This window comes from Carcharhinus amblyrhynchos, chromosome 7 (assembly GCF_965287045.1).
Source record: "Carcharhinus amblyrhynchos chromosome 7, sCarAmb.v2.hapA, whole genome shotgun sequence".
NCBI classification, from domain to species: Eukaryota; Metazoa; Chordata; class Chondrichthyes; order Carcharhiniformes; family Carcharhinidae; genus Carcharhinus; species Carcharhinus amblyrhynchos.
In genome coordinates this window covers 61,390,768-61,408,913 of record NC_137330.1, presented here as the reverse complement: position 1 = coordinate 61,408,913, position 18,146 = coordinate 61,390,768, and the positions used below count along the sequence as shown (strand labels likewise).

Below are 18,146 nucleotides of genomic sequence, written 5' to 3'. Positions count from 1 at the left end.
ATTAAGGATTATGGGGAGAGGGCGGGAAAGTGGAACTGAGCCACGACAGATCAGCCATGATCTTATTGAATGGTGGGGCAGGCTCGACGGGCTAGATAGCCTACTCCTGCTCCTATTTCTTATGTTCTTATGTTCTCATGGGGCTGAATGGCTTACTCCTGCTCCTTGCTCCTATGTACAATGACATGACATATTTGAGATACACTGGGGGTAATTTTGACTTTAGATGATAGTTGAAATAGGCAAAAGTGAATCAGCAGCTTCTCTCCACTTTTATTTCCATTTAAGCATTATGCAGTGAGAATGTTCAGTGACCCTATAAACTACAAGAATGTGCACACATACAAAATATGTGTGAATCTACATTGATTTCATTAAAAAAGCACCTCTAATTGTACATTCACTTCATTAAATATTTTTGCATGTGCACCTGTTGATGTACGGAACATCCTTGCTAACAGCACAGTGGAAGTACTTACACCAGATGGAGTGCAGGTTCAAGAAGCAGATCACCACCACCTTCTCAAGGGCAATTAGAAATGAGCAATACATGCTGGCCAAACCAGCAACGCACATGTTCTACGAAAGAGTAAAAGAAAATATATAATGATTTCAGAAATGCAAAATAGCCATTTTTAAGAAAGGAAATAATTTTCCAATTTGGTTAAATCTGGTTCTACTCCAAGGTTGCTAATTTTCAATTCCTTTGAAATGCCCTTCCAGTATTCTCTGGGAGCAAGGAGCCAACCTCATCAACTGAAACAAACTTTGTAACTATTGGTATGTGATGAAGTGATAATACAGGTTGCTGACATGCACATATTTAATCATTGTATCAGCTAGCCATAATGGAGCACCTCCCAAACTGATATCACGAAGAAAGATTTGAAAATGTGTGGTGCCCCTGCAATTGAAAATGAATCAAGAAATCAGACTGATATTTTGCCCAGGTGACAGTTATTGATACTATTTTTAATACAGCTGCTATTTTAAATAGTAAATACCCAATTTCATTCTGTAATTCTTCAATAATTACGCCTCAACAGTTTATTTGCCTTCGCTTTCAAAAAAAAAACTTTAGTTTATTGCTATATGTAATAATTTATTACGATGTGTAATAATTTATTGCTAAATGAGAAGACCTTAAAGATAATAATCTCAACCTCCGCACCATATAAAGTCATTTGAGAACTACATGCGTGCGTAAAGAATCGGTATGAAAGAGAACGCGCGTGTGAAGACTTTACATCAGCTACTTTTCAGCAAGTTTTGAGAATTTGCACGTCTGGCTCAGGATTATTCTCAAAAATGAGTTCATCACAGGATCAAATGATGAATTTTGAAGAGGCAACTTCAACAAAGGAAAAGAGGGAAGTAAAAACATACAAAATACTATGTGCGGTAAGTGTAATGATTATCTAAAGGAACAAGTTGACGATTTCCCTTTCTCGGGTTTAAAGATTTTAATAGGTTTTATATCTACCGGTACAGAACAATCACCAGACTGCGAAGAGATTAGCCGATTCTGAAAAGAGTTTTCACGCCGATGTTTTCGTTTCTCCGAACAAACATTACTATTTCAAAAGAACAAGTTGCAAAACACTATTTTGAAAAGATTGTATTTGTTTTTTCTCGTGATTAAACTTGAACGAATTTTTCTAAGCTGTTTTAAATTGCTAATAACATTGTAATTAACACAGTAGCATCTGCAATAAGTTGATTAAAATTACAATTGACTCTCTCTCTGCGCCCGCCCCCACTTCGCAATAACTCTTCGCCATAACACTTCGTCTGGCGGGGATGATTTGTAGTTGTTTTCAGGAATGATTAGTTAGCAGACGAGTTTATAAACTCTGCCCCTGACAGACGCTCTCGCCCTCTGGCATACAGTGTCCTGCCTGACGAATGTCCGGGACTGAGTTACAGTGTTACGGTGAATGTCTATTCATGTGACAGTAGAACGGTTTCATACCAGTATTGACTGTAACCACCATCACCCCCCTCCACCCATCACAAGTACATTTCTAGCATGTCATTTAGATAATTCCTTTAATTGGAATTAACAAGATTTGTGGGGTGAGAAATTAGGATTATCAACTATTTACAGGTTAATTCTGGCAGGTTCCATTGGGCGATTGCTACAATTCAACGCGTATTTGGAACCTATCATTGTGGTAAGCTACATAGATTTACAGAGGTGCTGTAACACCTTGTGCCTGATTACAGGGTTTCTGCAAAAATCAATTGCTTTCAAATATGGGTGCACTAAGTCATAGAGTTATAGAGGTTTACGGCATGGAAACAGGCTCTTTGGCGACACTTGTCCGTGCCGCCCTTTTTTTAAACCCCTAAACTAGCCCCAATTGCCCACATTTGGTCCATATCTCTCTATACCATCTTACCCATGTAACTGCCTAAACGCTTTTTAAAAAGCAAAATTGTACCTGACTCTACTACACCCTCTGGCAGCTTGTTCCAAACACTCACCACCCTCTGTGTGAAAAAATTGCCCTTCTGGATCCTTTTCTATCTCTCCCCTTGCACCTTAAACCTACGACCTCTAGTTTTAGACTTTCCTACCTTTGGAAAAAGATATTGACTGATCTATGATCTATGCCCTTCATTGTTCTATACACCACAATAAGATCACCTCTCAGCCTTCTACACTCCAGAAAAAAAATCCCAGTCTATCCCATTTCTATTAAACAGAAATTTATGGAGTTGGGGTGGAAACTTAGGGCCAAATCAAACAGAGTGGTTATCTCGGGACTCTTACCTGTGCCACGGGATAGTTTAGAGAAGAACAGAGAGAGGGAAAGTTTGAACTCGTGGCTGAGGGGATGGTGCAGGAGGGAGGGGTTCAGGTTCTTGAACAATTGGGACTCATTCTGGGGAAGGTGGGACCTCTACAAGAGTGATGGTCTACACCTGAATCAGAGGGGGACCAATATCTTGGGGGGAAAATTTGCAAAGGCTATGTAAGGGGGTTTAAACTGATTCAGAGGGGGGGTGGGATCCTGAGTAGCAGGGATGAAATTGAGGGGGTCATAGATGAGGACTGCAAAGCGCGGCATCGTGGGGGTAGAGTGGAGCATGGTTTGAAATGCGTATACTTTAATGCGAGGAGTATTCGCAATAAGGTGGATGAACTTGCAGCATGGATCAGTACCTGGAACTTTGATGTTGTGGCCATTTCAGAGACATGGATAGAGCAGGGACAGGAATGGTTGTTGCAGGTTCCGGGGTTCAAATGCTTCAGTCGGAGTAGAGAAGGAGGTAGAAGAGGGGGAGGAGTAGCATTATTAGTCAAGGACTGTATCACAGTGACAGAAAAGAAGTTTGATGAGGACTTGTCTGTTGAGGTAGTATGGGCTGAGATTAGAAATAGGCGAGGAGATGTCACCCTGTTGGGAGTCTTTTATAGACCTCCTAAAAGTTCTACGGAGGTAGAGGAAAGGATTGCAGAGACGATCCTGGACAGGAGTGAAAGTAATAGGGTAATTGTTATGGGAGACTTTAACTTTACTAATATTGATTGGAATAGCTATAGCTCTAGCTCGTTAGAGGGGTCAGTTTTTACACAAAGTGTGCAGGAAGGTTTTTTGACTCAGTATGTAGATAGGCCAACTAGAGGTGAGGCTATATTGGATTTGGTGCTGGGAAATGAGCCAGACCAGGTGTTAGACTTGGAAGTTGGTGAACATTTTGGTGATAGTGACCACAATTCGGTTATGTTCACCTTAGTGATGGAAAGGGAAAGGCATGAGCCTTGGGGCAGTAGTTATAGCTGGGGTAAGGGTAATTATGAGGCTATTAGGAGAGAATTAGGGAGCATAGGTTGGACTAGGAAACTACAGGGGCTTGGAACATCCGAAATGTGGAGTTTATTCAAGGAGCAGCTACTGCGAGTCCTTGATAAGTACGTCCCTGTCGGGCAAGGAGGAAATGGTCGAGCAAGGGACTAAAAAAGCACTAAAAAAGTTGATTCGCTGGTTAAAAGGAAAAAGGAGGCTTATGTCAGGATGAGGCTTGAGGGCTCAGGTAGTGCACTGGAAAGCTATAGATTAGCCAGGAGGGAGTTAAGGAGGGAGTTCAGAAGAGCTAAAAGAGGACACGAGAAGACTTTGGCTGATAGGATTAAGGAGAATCCTAAGGCTTTCTTTAGATATGTTAAGAATAGAAGATTGATTAGGGCCAGTCAGAGACAGCAGTGGGAAGTTATGTGTGGAACCGGAAGAGGTTGGACAGGTTGAACAAATATTTCTCTTTGGTATTCACGCAGGGAGACGTAAATGTAGTTGTGGGGAACACTGGGTTACAGGGTTGTAAACTGGATAGTATTGCAGTAGATAAGGAGGATGTGCTAGATATTCTTGAGGGTTTGAAAATAGATAAGTCCCCTGGGTTGGACGGGATTTACCCTAGGATTCTCTGGGAGGCAAGAGAGGCGATTGCAGAGCCTCTGGCTCTGATCTTCAGGTCGTCATTGGTCACAGGTATAGTGCCAGAAGACTGGAGGATAGCGAATGTTGTCCCATTGTTTAAGAAGGGGAATAGAGACTTCCCCGGGAATTATAGACCGGTGACTCTTACTTATGTTGTGGGCAAAGTATTAGAAAAAATTATTAGGGATAGGATTTATAGTTATTTGGAGAGTAATGAATTGATTGGAGATAGTCAGCACGGTTTTGTGAAGGGTAAGTCGTGCCTTACGAACCTTATTGAGTTTTTTGAAAAAGTGACCAAAGAGGTGGATGGGGGTAAGGCAGTTAACGTGGTATATATGGACTTTAGTAAGGCGTTTGATAAGGTTCACCATGGAAGGCTTCTGCAGAAAATGCAGATGTATGGGATTGAGGGTGATTTAGTTAATTGGATCAGGAATTGGCTAGCTGATAGAAGACAGAGGGTGGTGGTTGATGGAAAGTATTCGTCATGGAGTTCGGTTACAAGTGGTCTGCCTCAGGGATCTGTTTTGGGGCCACTGCTGTTTGTAATTTTTATAAATGATCTGGATGAGGGTATAGAAGGATGGATTAGTAAATTTGCTGATGACACCAAAGTCGGAGGAGTGGTAGATAGTGAAGAGGGGTGTCATAGTTTACAGAGAGACTTGGACAAGTTGCAGAGCTGGGCTGAGAGATGGCAGATGGAGTTTAATGCGGAAAAGTGTGAGGTAATTCACTTTGGCAGGAATAACAGTTGTGTAGAGTATAGGGCTAATGGTAGGATTCTGGATAGTGTTGACGAACAGAGGGATCTAGGTGTATATGTGCATAGATCCCTGAAAGTTGGAAATCAAGTCGATAAGGTTGTTAGAACATAAGAACATAAGAACATAAGAAATAGGAGCAGGAGTAGGCCAACTAGCCCTTCGAGCCTGCCCCGCCATTCAATAAGATCATGGAAGGCATACGGTGTCTTGGCGTTTATTGGTAGGGGGATTGAATTTAGGAGCCGCAACGTCATGTTGCAACTGCACAAAACTCTGGTGCGGCCGCACTTGGAGTATTGTGTACAGTTCTGGTCCCCACATTATAGGAAGGATGTGGAGGCATTGGAGAGGGTGCAGAGGAGGTTTACCAGGATGTTGCCTGGTATGGAGGGAAGGTCCTATGAGGAGAGACTGAGGGATTTGGGGTTGTTTTCGTTGGAAAGAAGGCGGCTAAGAGGAGACCTTATTGAAACATATAAGATGATTAGAGGTTTAGATAGGGTGGACAGTGTTAGCCTTTTTCCTCGGATGGAGAAAGCTAGCACGAGGGGACATAGCTTTAAATTAAGGGGTGGTAGTTATAGGACGGATGTCAGAGGTAGGTTCTTTACCCAGAGGGTGGTGGGGGAATGGAATGCCCTGCCTGCTGCAGTTGTAGATGCGCCTAGTTTGGGGGCATTTAAGAGGTCCGTGGATAGGTTTATGGATGGAAAGGGATTGGTTTAGGTTAGAGGGTCATTGCTTTTTCTTAATTGGTCGGCACAACATCGTGGGCCGACGGGCCTGTTCTGCGCTGCAATGTTCTATGTTCTATGTTCTATCCAGCCTTTCCTTATAGCTCATACTATCAAGTCCTGGTAACATCCTCGTAAATCTTTTCTGCATTCTTTCTAGTTTAATAATATCCTTTCTATAATAGGGTGACAAGAATTGTACACAGTATTTTAAGTGTGGCCTTACCAATGTCTCGTACAACTTCTAAAAGATGTCCCAACTCCTGTATTCAATGTTCTGACCGATGAAAACAAGCATGCGGCATGCCTTCATCACCACTCCATCCACCAGTGACTCCACTTTCAAGGGGCTATGAACCTGTACCCGTAAATATTACTGGATTTTTATGAAGATGTAATGAGTGAGGTTGACAGAGGGGAACCGGAGGATGTCGTGTTTTTAGATTTCCAGAAGGCGTTCAATAAGGTGCCTCACAAAAGGTTGTTGCAGAAGATTAGGGTACAAGGACTTGGGGGTAAAGTGTTAGCACGGATTGAAGATTGGCTATCTAACAGGAAGCAGAGAGTTGGAATAAATGGGTGCTTTTCTGGTTGGCAGTTGGTGACTAGTGGCGTGCCGCGGGGATCGGTGCTGGGGACTCAACGATTTACCATATACATAGACGATCTGGAGGAGGGGACCGAGTGTAGGATAACAAAGTTTGCTGATGACACAAAGATGAGTGGGAAAGTGAATTGCGTGGAGGATGCAGAAAGTCTTCAGAGAGATTTGGATAGGCTGATTGAGTGGGCGAGGATCTGGCAGATGGAGTATAACGTTGGCAAGTGAGGGGTTATCCACTTGGAAAGGAATAATAGTAAAATGGACCAATATTTAAATAGTGAAAAATTATAACATGCTACTGTGCAGAGGGACCTGGGGGTCCTTGTGCATGAATTGCAAAAACTCAGTCTGCAGGTGCAGCAGGTGATCAAGAAGGCAAATGGAATGTTGGCCTTTATCACAATGGGGATGGAGTATAAAAGCAGGGAGGTCCTGCTGCAACTGTACAGGGTACTGGTGAGGCCGCAACTAGAGTACTGTGTGCAATTTTGGTCCCCTTATTTGCAAAAGGATATATTAGCCTTGGAGGGAGTACAGAGAAGGTTCACCAGGCTGATACCGGATATGAGGGGGTTAGCTTATGAGGAGAGATTGAGTAGATTGGGCCTGTACTCGTTGGAGTTTAGAAGGCTGAGGGATGATCTTATAGAGGCATATCAGGTAATGAAGGGGCTAGATAGGATAGAGGCAGAGAGATTCTTTCCCCTTAGAAAGGAAACAAGAACTAGAGGACACAGCCTCAAAATAAGGAGGAGTTAGTTTAGAACAGAGTTGAGGAGGAACTTCTCTCAGAGGATAGTGAATCTCTGGAATTCTCTGCCCATTGAAGCGGTGGAGGCTACCTTGTTGAGTATGTTTAAGTCACAGGTAGATAGATTTCTGATCAATAAGGGAATTAAGGGTTATGGGGAGCAGGGGGGTAAGTGGAACTGATCCACTTTCAGATCAGCCATGATCTTATTGAATGGTGGGGCAGGCTCGAGGGGCTAAATAGCCTACTCCTGCTCCCATTTCTTATGTTCTTAATATCTTTGTTCTATAACATTCCCCAATGCCCTACCATTAATTGAGTAAGTCCTGCCCTGGTTCAATCTATCAAAATGCATCCTTGCATTTATCCAAATTAAACTCCATGTACCATTCATCAGCCCACTGGCCCAATTGATCAAGATCCCCTTGCAATCCAAGGTAACCTTCTTCACAATCCAATATGCTACCAATCTTGGTGTCATCTGCAAATTCACTGACCATGCCTCCTATACTCTCACCCAAATCATTAATATAAATGACAAATAACAGTGGACCCAGCACTGATCCCTGAGGCACACCACTGGTCACAGGTCTCCAGTTTGAAAAACAACCCTCTAGAATCACTCTCTGGCTTCTGTCATCAAACCAATTTTGTATTAATTTAACTACCTCTCCCTGGATCCTGTGAGATTTAACCTTATGCAACAGGTTCGCATCCCACCACAGCAGATGGTGAAATTTAAATTCAATAAATATCTGGAATCAAAAGCTTAATGATTGGCATAAAAACCTGTCTGGTCCATTAATGTCCTTTAGGAAAGGGAATCTGTCCTTAGCTGGTCTGGCCAACTTGTGATTCTTACTCACAGCACTGTGGCTGATTCTCAAATGCCTTGTGAAATGGAGAGCAGTAAGGGATGGGCAATAAGCCAGGGATGCCCACACACTGTTTAAAAATAAATGAAAATGATCTGTTCACTAATTTCAGCAGGTGGTAAGTACAATTATAAAACTGGAACAATGGTTTAAATAAATTGATAGGAAAAATGTAGATTTTTTTCACCTGTTAAACATCTTAGTCAAAAGGAGGAAAGAGTTCAACAAAGAAAACAGACTTGCATATTATGACACCTGGAGATTGGGGAGTTGGTATGAATTTCCATGGGGATTTTCCAGCCCATCCATCATAATGATAGTAGAAATCCAGGAAAAATGGTGTTGTCATTAGTTTGTAGCTCCTGTGGCTCTTCTATTAAAGTCACAGTAGGTAGGGGATCCACTCCCCAATTCAAAGAGTTGTGTTACTAATTGCTATTATTAAAAAACTAATGTTGTTCACTCTTAGTTATCCAACATTGCTGCAGCTGGAAAATTAATTCAGATGGCAGCACGTTGGCACAGTGGTTAGCACTGCTGCCTCATAGCACCAGGGACTCATGTTCAATTCTGGCCTTGAGTCACTGTCTGTGTAGAGTTTGCACATTCTCCCCGCGTCTGTGTTGGTTTCCTCCAGGTATCCCGATTTCCTTCCACACTCCAAAGATGTGTGGGTTAAGTTGATTGGCAACGTTAAATTGCTCCTTAGCGTCAAGGGGACCAGCAGGGTAAAGACATGGAGTTACAGGGATAGGGCCTGCGTGGAACTATTGTCGGTGCAGGATCATTGGGCCAAATGACCTCCTTCCAGACTGTATGGATTCTATGATTTATCAGTGCCATGCCCAGTGAAGGCACGTTCTATTCATAACTTTAAGTACGGACTGCATTCAGGATATAATTTTCTGAAATAGTCTTTTATTTAAAAAATGAACCTTGACCACAAGGCTAAGGTGGCTGCTGGAGATTAGATGACATAAATGATTTATGCTCAAGCTTCTGGGAAGTTCCTGATGGAATAATCATGGGTGGAGGCTTTGCCTATGGATGGGCACACCCAGACAAAACAACCTGTGGAATTTGCATCTGCTATTTTTCACAGTTTACTCAATACTCAAAGGTCAATTGACTTCTAGACTTCACAAGGATGATTCTTCCTTCCAAGATATTTCAACAGAGCCGGATTAGCATGATCTGTGTTGGACATCTGGCCAAGCGGGTCTCCAGTGCCAGATTTCTGGCTGGGGGCTGGGGCAGGGTGGGGGGAGGGGGTGGTCAGTGTTGGGCCTGGGCATGCTTGGAGGGCCAACGATTGGGTTGTCAGGGGAGAAGAGGGCTGGCATTGTGGAGTTGCAGGGCTGGCCAGCAATCAGGAGGCTGACAGGGGCCACTGCGCATATGCCAGTCTTGGCACTGACAAATCGGCGCTCGCCCACTCAGCGCTATGCCGTCAGCTTCTCTAGCAGGGATAGGATCCGCTTACAGACTTCTGTGATTTATGCTGGTGCACTCTGCGCGGAGTGTGGGAAATTCTTCTTTAAACTCCCACTGAAAAAAGCAGCATGATTTACACCAGTTTTTACGTGAATTCAATACTTAGATTCCATATCTTCAAGTTGGAAATTCAATAAAAAAAAGTGCAGAGTACCAATTAAACACCAAGATAAAAGGAAAATAAAAGCTGGAATCTGAAAGAAAAACAGAAAACGGTGGAAAGTCTCAGCAGGTCTGACAGTTTCTTTGGAGAGAGAATAGAGCCAATGTTTCGAGTCTGGGTGGGTTGTGGTCGGTGTGGACTCGATGGGCCATATGACCTCCTTCTACATCGTGGGATTCTATGAACTTGCTGGAAGTCCCAAAGAAATTAACAGTAGACTGGGACAGTGTTTAAATTATAAATAATTTAAATTTAAACTTGCATCCGCCCAGAGTGAATCACTTATGGTAGATCACAGCTATCTTGTGTTGTAGTTTCTACTCCAGATTTTACATTGATCAAATGTTTCTCTTTGTACATAGATTTTGATCTAATTGCACAATTAGATTGTGAGCTGTACCACATTTTTCTCCAGATGCTATTTTTGCCTGATTAAAATGACGTCTTGAAGCAATCTTTTGCAATTTAAGGCTACTGTTAATGCTTCGACCAATTAAAGAGTAACTGAGAACAAGTCGCTTTACAATGATCAAGTATTATGCAAGATAGTCGAAAGTAGCTGTGTTCCAGCTTAAGCGTATGTTCCAGTTTAAAAATTGAGCTTTGTAATGCTTGTTTGAAGCAGATGTATTACAAGCTCAAAGCCTAGTCTTTTGAGTGTAAACATTTGGCCTACTCCTGCTTCTCATTTCTATAGCTCTTGGGGCTAAAGGGAGAAGGGGGGAAACAAGGATATTGAGAATGATGATTCCTCTATGATCAAAATGAACAGCAGAGCAGGCTCAATGGGCCACTCCTGCTACTAGCTACTATGAACATAAAATGGCTGTATATAGAGAGCTCCTCATGGCAGTCATATTCTTGGGCTGCCTCTAGTATCTTATCTGCACTCCACCCTACCACCTTTCCTCAGTGGTCTTGCCTTCCGTGTCCAGTCTTCGTGCAGCTTGGTTTACCAGCACCCAATCCGAATTAAGACATTTGTGAAAGCTCCTAGAGAGGTCTTCAAAGTTGTGGGAAAAGTCAGAAAAGTGAACATTGTAATTTCTGACTGGCAGGGAAGTCAATTTGGAGGGGGAAATTAATTCTAATGAGTGCGCCTGACATGCTAATACATCCACAGCAAGCCACAGCAAGCCAGATAGAATATGAGTGCATTTCAAAACACAAATAAAGTGCAAAATAGTTACTGTGGGCAGTAAGACTAAGACGTTTGACCTAATATTGGGTTCGGCCATTTTTCAATCATCCCTTTTAGCCACAGATTTTAATTCTCTTTTATATGTAAATTAGAGTCCTAATTTAGGCCTGCCTTATTTGAATTCTGATGAGTAGATTAGCATCTTTAGTTACTGTGGCAGTAGTGTTCTCCTAGATCCTGCAGTACATGCGCTAGCACTTGTCTGGCAGCATCCCTGGGCAGTAAAACAGGGTTCATCTTTCATGCCTACCTCTCATCAGAACTGGTAGAATTTAATTCTCAAACTCTGGGTGGAATTTTCTGGTCCCACCAGCAGCAAGAAGCTTGGCAAGTGGGACAGCTTGATTTGGAGAGAAGCCAAAAGTTAATTTCTGACTGCAGGATGAATTTTTGGAATTAAGTTCTTGGAACTTTAAAGATGGTTTAAAAACTGGGTCAAAGTTCCCAACAAAGAATGTCAGAAAGCCCTTTTGGATGTATTAGCATGTCAGGCGCGCTCATTAGAACTAATTTCCCCTTCCGAATTGACTTCCCTGCCAGTCAGAAATTACAATGTTCACATTTCTGACTTTTCCCACAACTTTGAAGACCTCTCTAGGAGCTTTCACAAATGTCTTAATTCGGATTGGGTGCTGGTAAACCAAGCTGCACGAAGGCTGGACACGGGAGGCAAGACCACTGAGGAAAGGTGGTAGAGTGGAGTGCAGATAAGATACTAGAGGCAGCCCAAGAATGGGAGGCTATCCAGCGAATGAAGGTAGACTATCTGGGCAGATAGAAAGGCTATGAAGGTGCAGAGACATGGGATGAAGGGTGCAGAGACGTGGGACAGGGGGAAAGGCCTTGTTTGTTGGATCTGGGGGTCATATGGCTGGGTGGAGGATGGGTCGCCGAGCAAGGATGATGAGAGAGAAATGGCCCTAGAGGGTTGAAGTTCATGCTGTCTATGGGGGTCCTGGATGTTGTTACTGAGGATAAAGGGCAGTGGCAGGAACAGTCAGAGTGAGAGGGGGAAGTGGGATTTGGGAGAGTGTCAGTCATAGAGTAATATTTGGACAGCTGAAGGTTTCATAGGGCAGGTCATGGAAACAAATGGAACAGCTGGCTCAGACAATGGTTATAGGTGAACCTGACAACTGCAGACTGGAATCCTGGAGGAGTTTGTCTTATATTCAGCACAGACACACTCCTGCTTCTCTCTGGATAGTTCAGTGGCCTTCTCCTTGAAAGGGGTGAGAACTTGAATGTCTGACTACTACCTCTGGTTTGTCTCATTTCCTCCTGTTGTCATGTTCTTGTCCTGGAGTAATCCAGGAGTTTTTATTGTCATCTCAATTACTGAATGAGGCAGTTAGAACCTTGTATACCTTTAACATTTCTTGAGCCTGCCCCAGTAAATGTTTAACAAGCAGGATGCCCTATAACTGATAGAACATTAGAAACCAAATGAAGTGGCTGGCATGCATTCAATGTGCATATCCAATCTGCCTCTGAGTCCTGCAACCCAAACACCGGTCTGACATGCCTGAGCACTCGCAAACTTGCACAGTGGGAGGAAAATAAGGACATGGTAACTGGAGTAAATTATTCAGATATCTTTATGTGTATCAATTTGCTGTGAACAGACTGTGTCATTTACGCTGGCAAAGTGCAGCAGATTGTTCATCCTTTTTGTTCTGTGGACCCCGTGGGTATAAACTTTCACTGCAATCTCCATTCAGGCTACAGTAGGGCCTCGTGCTGCAATCCCTCAGCAACAGCACTTCCTGCCTTTCCTAAACGATCTGGAGAAGAACCTGGTGGGAGGCTTCGCTGAATTGTAGGGCCAAGCATTCTGTGACATCCTGGTCTCAGCAGGCTCCTGGCCTGTAGAGAGTGAATTAGCTCTCCCAGTGCCCTCTAAATATGGTGCTCTTCAATCCCATGAATGAACTATGGGGATGACGACTTCCTGCCCACCACGAGATCCGGTGAGCTCCTTGCAGTGAATATGTAATGAGTTGAACAGCATTAATTTGAGTGTGCTCAGCCTTCCTGCAGCCACCCTCCCCATCTCCCCACCACCATCGCGCCAGCTCCACACCCCCAATGGAAATCACTTCCCCCATCCACTACTAAAGATTCCAACCTCTGTATCAAAAAGAAGGATTCTTTAGATATTTATTGTTCAAAATTTGGATAACGCCAATTGCAACAAGGTTAGAAATTACGAACAGATTTCAGATATTGCGCATCACCCGCAGAGAGCTGCAGATAGATGTCAGTGCATCATAATTGAACAGTTTAATTGATCTTTTAAACATAGAAATTGGACATTTTGAGAATTCTCCAGGATTGTAATTATTATTCCCAAGTATCCTCAGCTCAGGTACTATTAGTTGTAGTTGAGAATTTCCTATACTTATCATGTGCTTTAAGGTTGCATACACTATGTTGAAAGACATGAATTTACATCAGGTGCTGATTTCAGAAGAGGACTATAAGTGTACCACACCTATTTCATAAACATACATTTTGCAAGATTTCTGATATGGGTATCTTCAATGAGATAAGATGCTTTCATCTTTGAACCTAAGGTTGCAGCGTGCTGAATTCAGAAGTATTATGACTTAATTTGATACTTCATCATTATTACCTGTGTTATCTTATTGAACTAATGTGGTGACAATGCTTTCTTGGCAGGTGCTGGCTGTTTGTTTCGTTGTTGTATCCCTTGGACTTGGACTTGGACTGGGCCTGAAGCCTCAGCCGGCTCCTGTTGAAATAACACGTGAGTTCTGATTCTTTAAACAATTCATTAAAAAACTTTTGGTGGGGCTGCTGCTTAGACAACAGCAATTATTCAAAATTTCTCAGTGGAGCAGTTCTGGCAACTGTTCCATTCAGTTGCTGCAAAGGGAGCCAAACGGGCATTTGACCCTTTATTTACAAGGAGGTTAACGCTACAGTCCCCTGTATATGGAGTATGATTACTTATGTCCTTCGGTATCTTGGATGCATGGCCATAATTCATTTATTAGCCTCGACAATAATTTCTTACACTAGACTGGCCCTCTAGTCCACCCAGTGCTGAGGAGGGGTAGGGAGGGTGGACACCTTCTCGTGAATCTGTTCCTGGGCCTGGCCAAACTTTTTATAAACAGGTCCAGGGCAGTGGGCGACCAAGGGGGTCGTTTCTCCTGAACTGACTGTCTGCCCGTTTGCCATGGCTACATTCACGGCTGGGTGTACCTGGAGAGGGAGCATGCGGTGTCTAAGGGTACCATGAGGCCTTCCATGCTCATTGAGCAGGGACTGGGGTGTATTATTGAGCCCTTTGATGTTTTAAGTTTCATTTTGTTTTCTGTTTCGAGCGGTTCCCTTTTTGGGGGTTGCCCCTTTTAAATTTGTCCCTCAGTTAATTTGATTTAGTTTATTTAGTCAAAAAGATTAACTAGCCCTCTAATCTACTGCAGTGGTATCACAGGCCAAGCATCTTGTCCAACATTCACACTTCCAGCAGCAATAACTGGACACCAGTCAGGAACAAGAATCTTGATCATTGTTCTGATTTGTAACCTGTTGTGACATGAGGTGTATGTACCTTTAAGGAGTTATATCTTAAATTCACTGCCACCTCAATAGGATCTAATATATACATTAATATATAATCAGGCTGATTATTCAATGATTGGTGAACATCCCCATTTCTGACCTTGTGAGGGAGGAAGGTCATTGATGAAGCAGCTGAAGATAGTTGATCCTCGGATACTACCCTGAGGAACTCCTGCAGTGATGTCTTGGAACTGAGCTCCAACAACCACAATCATCTTCCTTTGTACTAGATGTGAACCCAAGCAGTGAAGTTTCTTTTCCCCCAATTCCTTTGACTCCAGTTTTGCTAGGGATCCTTGAAGCCACATTCAGTCAAATGCTGCCTTAATGTCAGGGGAAGCCAATCTTTCTTCACTTCTGGGCTGAACATGTAAACATTAGAACTCCAGCCGTGACCTTGTCCAAAACTACATTTTTACATTCCAAAAAGGATTGGTGGGAACCTTGGCTTGTGGGAACCAACATACTGACTTCAGTTACATCAGTTGGGGGACCAACACCAGATGAACTGTACACTTACCAACTGAACAATTAGTGGTTCCCTTTTCTCAGCCTTTATGTAACTTCAGATCTGACAAGCTCAAATTCAGTTGAAAATTAACTCACTTCTTGACAAATAGAGTTAACCTAACACATCATAGCGCCTTCTGTTATTATCTCAGATAATGACCAATTAATGTTTCCAGTTAGCTGCAGAAACCGATGCTTTCTACCCTATGATAAAGAAGTCAGGAACTGTCGTTGTGACGTTCTCTGTAATGAAACTAACAACTGTTGCCTGGATTTTACAGAAACCTGTCTTCAGCCAGGTATGTATCAGAAAGATCAATTCCACAAACATTTCAAATATCCTTTTTCCAAAACTGCTTCAGCTGTCCCTCTTCTTCCTGCTATCATTATTCTTATTGAAAAATATTATTTTGAGTGTAAGAAACATGTTTAGAGGTTTTCACATTTTCGTGTAATTATTTCTGAACAATAGCTTGGAATATATTTTGATTTGTTAAAGGAAAATTATTTGAGGGAAAAACTCATTATAAACCAGTGATGATTTAGAATCATAGGGTGGAATCTTAACTCCCAAAAATGGGTAAGCTGGTGTTGGCACAGTAAAAAGTCTGACAACACCAGGTTTAAGTCCAACCGAGTGAGTGTACTATCAAATAAATTGGTTGGACTTAAACGTGGTGTTGTCAGACTTTTTACTGTGTTTACCCCAGTCCAACGCCAGCATATCCACATTATAAGCTGGTGTTGGGTCAGAGTTAAAATTTAAAAAAAAATTGAGACAGAAATCAACCCATCTCAAACCCATCCACTTCTCATTTTAACAGAAAGAGACTAGGGGCAGGTAAGCAATCAGTTCATAGAAATTGGGTTAGTCATTTGAATGGTGCCACATGCCTTCATTTTAACATTAACTCATGTTGGCTGGATTTCCCTGACCTTGAAAAACCTAGCAGCTGAGAGAAGATGAGATGCTCTGAATTCCTGTGGTAAGTACCTTTACAGAGTTGCTTGTGGAACAGGAAGAGCAGGAATGCTTACCGTCAAACCAATCAAGCAACTCTGTAACACCATCCCCCGCTCACCGTGATCTTTCTGTTCCTTGCTCCCAACTACTGTCTGTTTCCCCTAATATGAACATTTCAACCCCACCATGCCCAACAGCCTTTACCCAACATCTGCACATCCAATAATCATTACCAAACCCCGCCCTGTGATCGGAAACCAGAACCTCAGTTATTGGAATTCCATCACGTGAGCTACCTGCCCTCCTTGACTGAGGTCTGTTGAAGCAGTCTTCCTGCCTAAAAGACTCCCAGTTCGTCAATCAGGCCGACAGAGGTCCGGATACCAGTAGAAAATTTTAAAAGGAGATCTGAAGATTAAAACCACAGGACATTTGGGATCTGATTTTCCTGACCTCACATCAGATTTCCTGAACCGAACTTGCTCTGGACTAAAATCCAGACTATGCAATTAAAAAATTAAACTATCAAGGAGACAATTCAAGTGCTAACTCTTTAAATAGATTTTTTGAGTTGGTTCAATTTTCCTACCCATATCCACATCCTCAGACATTCAAAAAAAAACCCTTTTAAATGATTTTATAGGCTCTCCCTCAAAAGACCCTGGTGATAAAATATTATAGGTTTTGATACACTTCAATGTGAAAATATTTCTTCTCATTTCATAAGAACATAAGAAATAGGAGCAGGAGTAGGCCATCTAGCCCTTCAAGCCTGCCCCGCCATTCAATAAGATCATGGCTGATCTGTCGTGTCTCAGCTCCACATTCCCGCCCTCTCCCCATAACCCTTAATCCCCTCGCTTATCAAAAACCCATCAACCCGCGTCTTAAAAATATTTAGCGAGGCAGCCTCCACCACTTCAACGGGCAGAGAATTCCAGAGATTCACCACCCTTTGAGTGAAGAAGTTTCTCCTCAACTCCGTTCTAAACCGCCCCCACTTTATCTTGAGGCTGTTGCCCCTAGTCCTACTGTCCTTTCTGAGCGGGAAGAGTCTCTCCACCTCTATCCTATCCATCCCATTCATCATCTTATATGTCTCAATGAGATCTCCCCTCATTCTTCTAAACTCTAATGAGTACAAGCCCAGTTTATTCAGCCTCTCCTCATAGCTCAACCCCCCCAACTCCGGTATCAGCCTAGTAAACCTCCTCTGTACTCCCTCCAAGGCCAAAATATCCTTGCGCAAGTGCGGCGACCAAAACTGCACACAGTACTCCAGCTGCGGCCTCACCAATGCCCTATACAGCTGCAGCAAGACCTCCCTACTTTTATATTCAATCCCCCTTGCTATGAAGGCCAGCATCCCATTAGCCTTCCTGACCACCTGCTGCACCTGCAAGCTGGGTTTTTGCGACTCATGCACAAGGACCCCGAGGTCCCTCTGCACCATCGCCTGCAGCAGTTTTTCGCCACGTGAGTAATAGTCCTTCCTACCATTATTCCTACCAAAGTGGACCACCTCGCACTTGCCAACATTAAATTCCATTTGCCAGTTCCTGGCCCATTCGCCCAGCCTATCTAGATCCTTCTGCAGACTCTCCACACCCTCCGCACAATTTGCCGTTCCACCAATCTTGGTGTCGTCAGCAAATTTCGACACCCTACACTCGGTTCCCTCCTCCAGATCATCTATATAAATGGTAAATAGCTGAGGCCCCAGCACCGAACCCTGGGGCACTCCACTAGTCACCAACCGCCAATCCGAATAGCACCCATTAACCCCCACTCTCTGCCTCCTATTTGACAACCAATCCTCTATCCACGCTAACACCCTACCCCCAACTCCATGCCCCCTTACCTTCTGCAATAACCTCTTGTGAGGTACCTTGTCAAACGCCTTCTGAAAATCAAGAAAGACCACATCCACCGACTCTCCTCTATCCACCGCCCTAGACACATCCTCATAGAACTCCAATAAATTTGTCAGACACGGCTTCCCCTTAACGAAACCGTGCTGCGTCTGCTCTATCAAGCAATT

General features: G+C 43.1%; 1 protein-coding gene across 1 annotated transcript in view; it reads left to right on the top strand.

The window, feature by feature from the left end:
* The first annotated feature begins 943 nt into the window (after positions 1-943).
* Positions 944-18,146, top strand: part of LOC145344995 (ectonucleotide pyrophosphatase/phosphodiesterase family member 3) — a 101,645-nt gene continuing 84,442 nt past the window's right edge. The window contains exons 1-3 of the mRNA XM_080192434.1: positions 944-1,401; positions 13,720-13,807; positions 15,318-15,440. Coding sequence (XP_080048560.1) covers positions 1,309-1,401; positions 13,720-13,807; positions 15,318-15,440 — 304 coding nt within the window. The 5' untranslated portion in view covers positions 944-1,308. The remainder of the gene's footprint in view (positions 1,402-13,719; positions 13,808-15,317; positions 15,441-18,146) is intronic.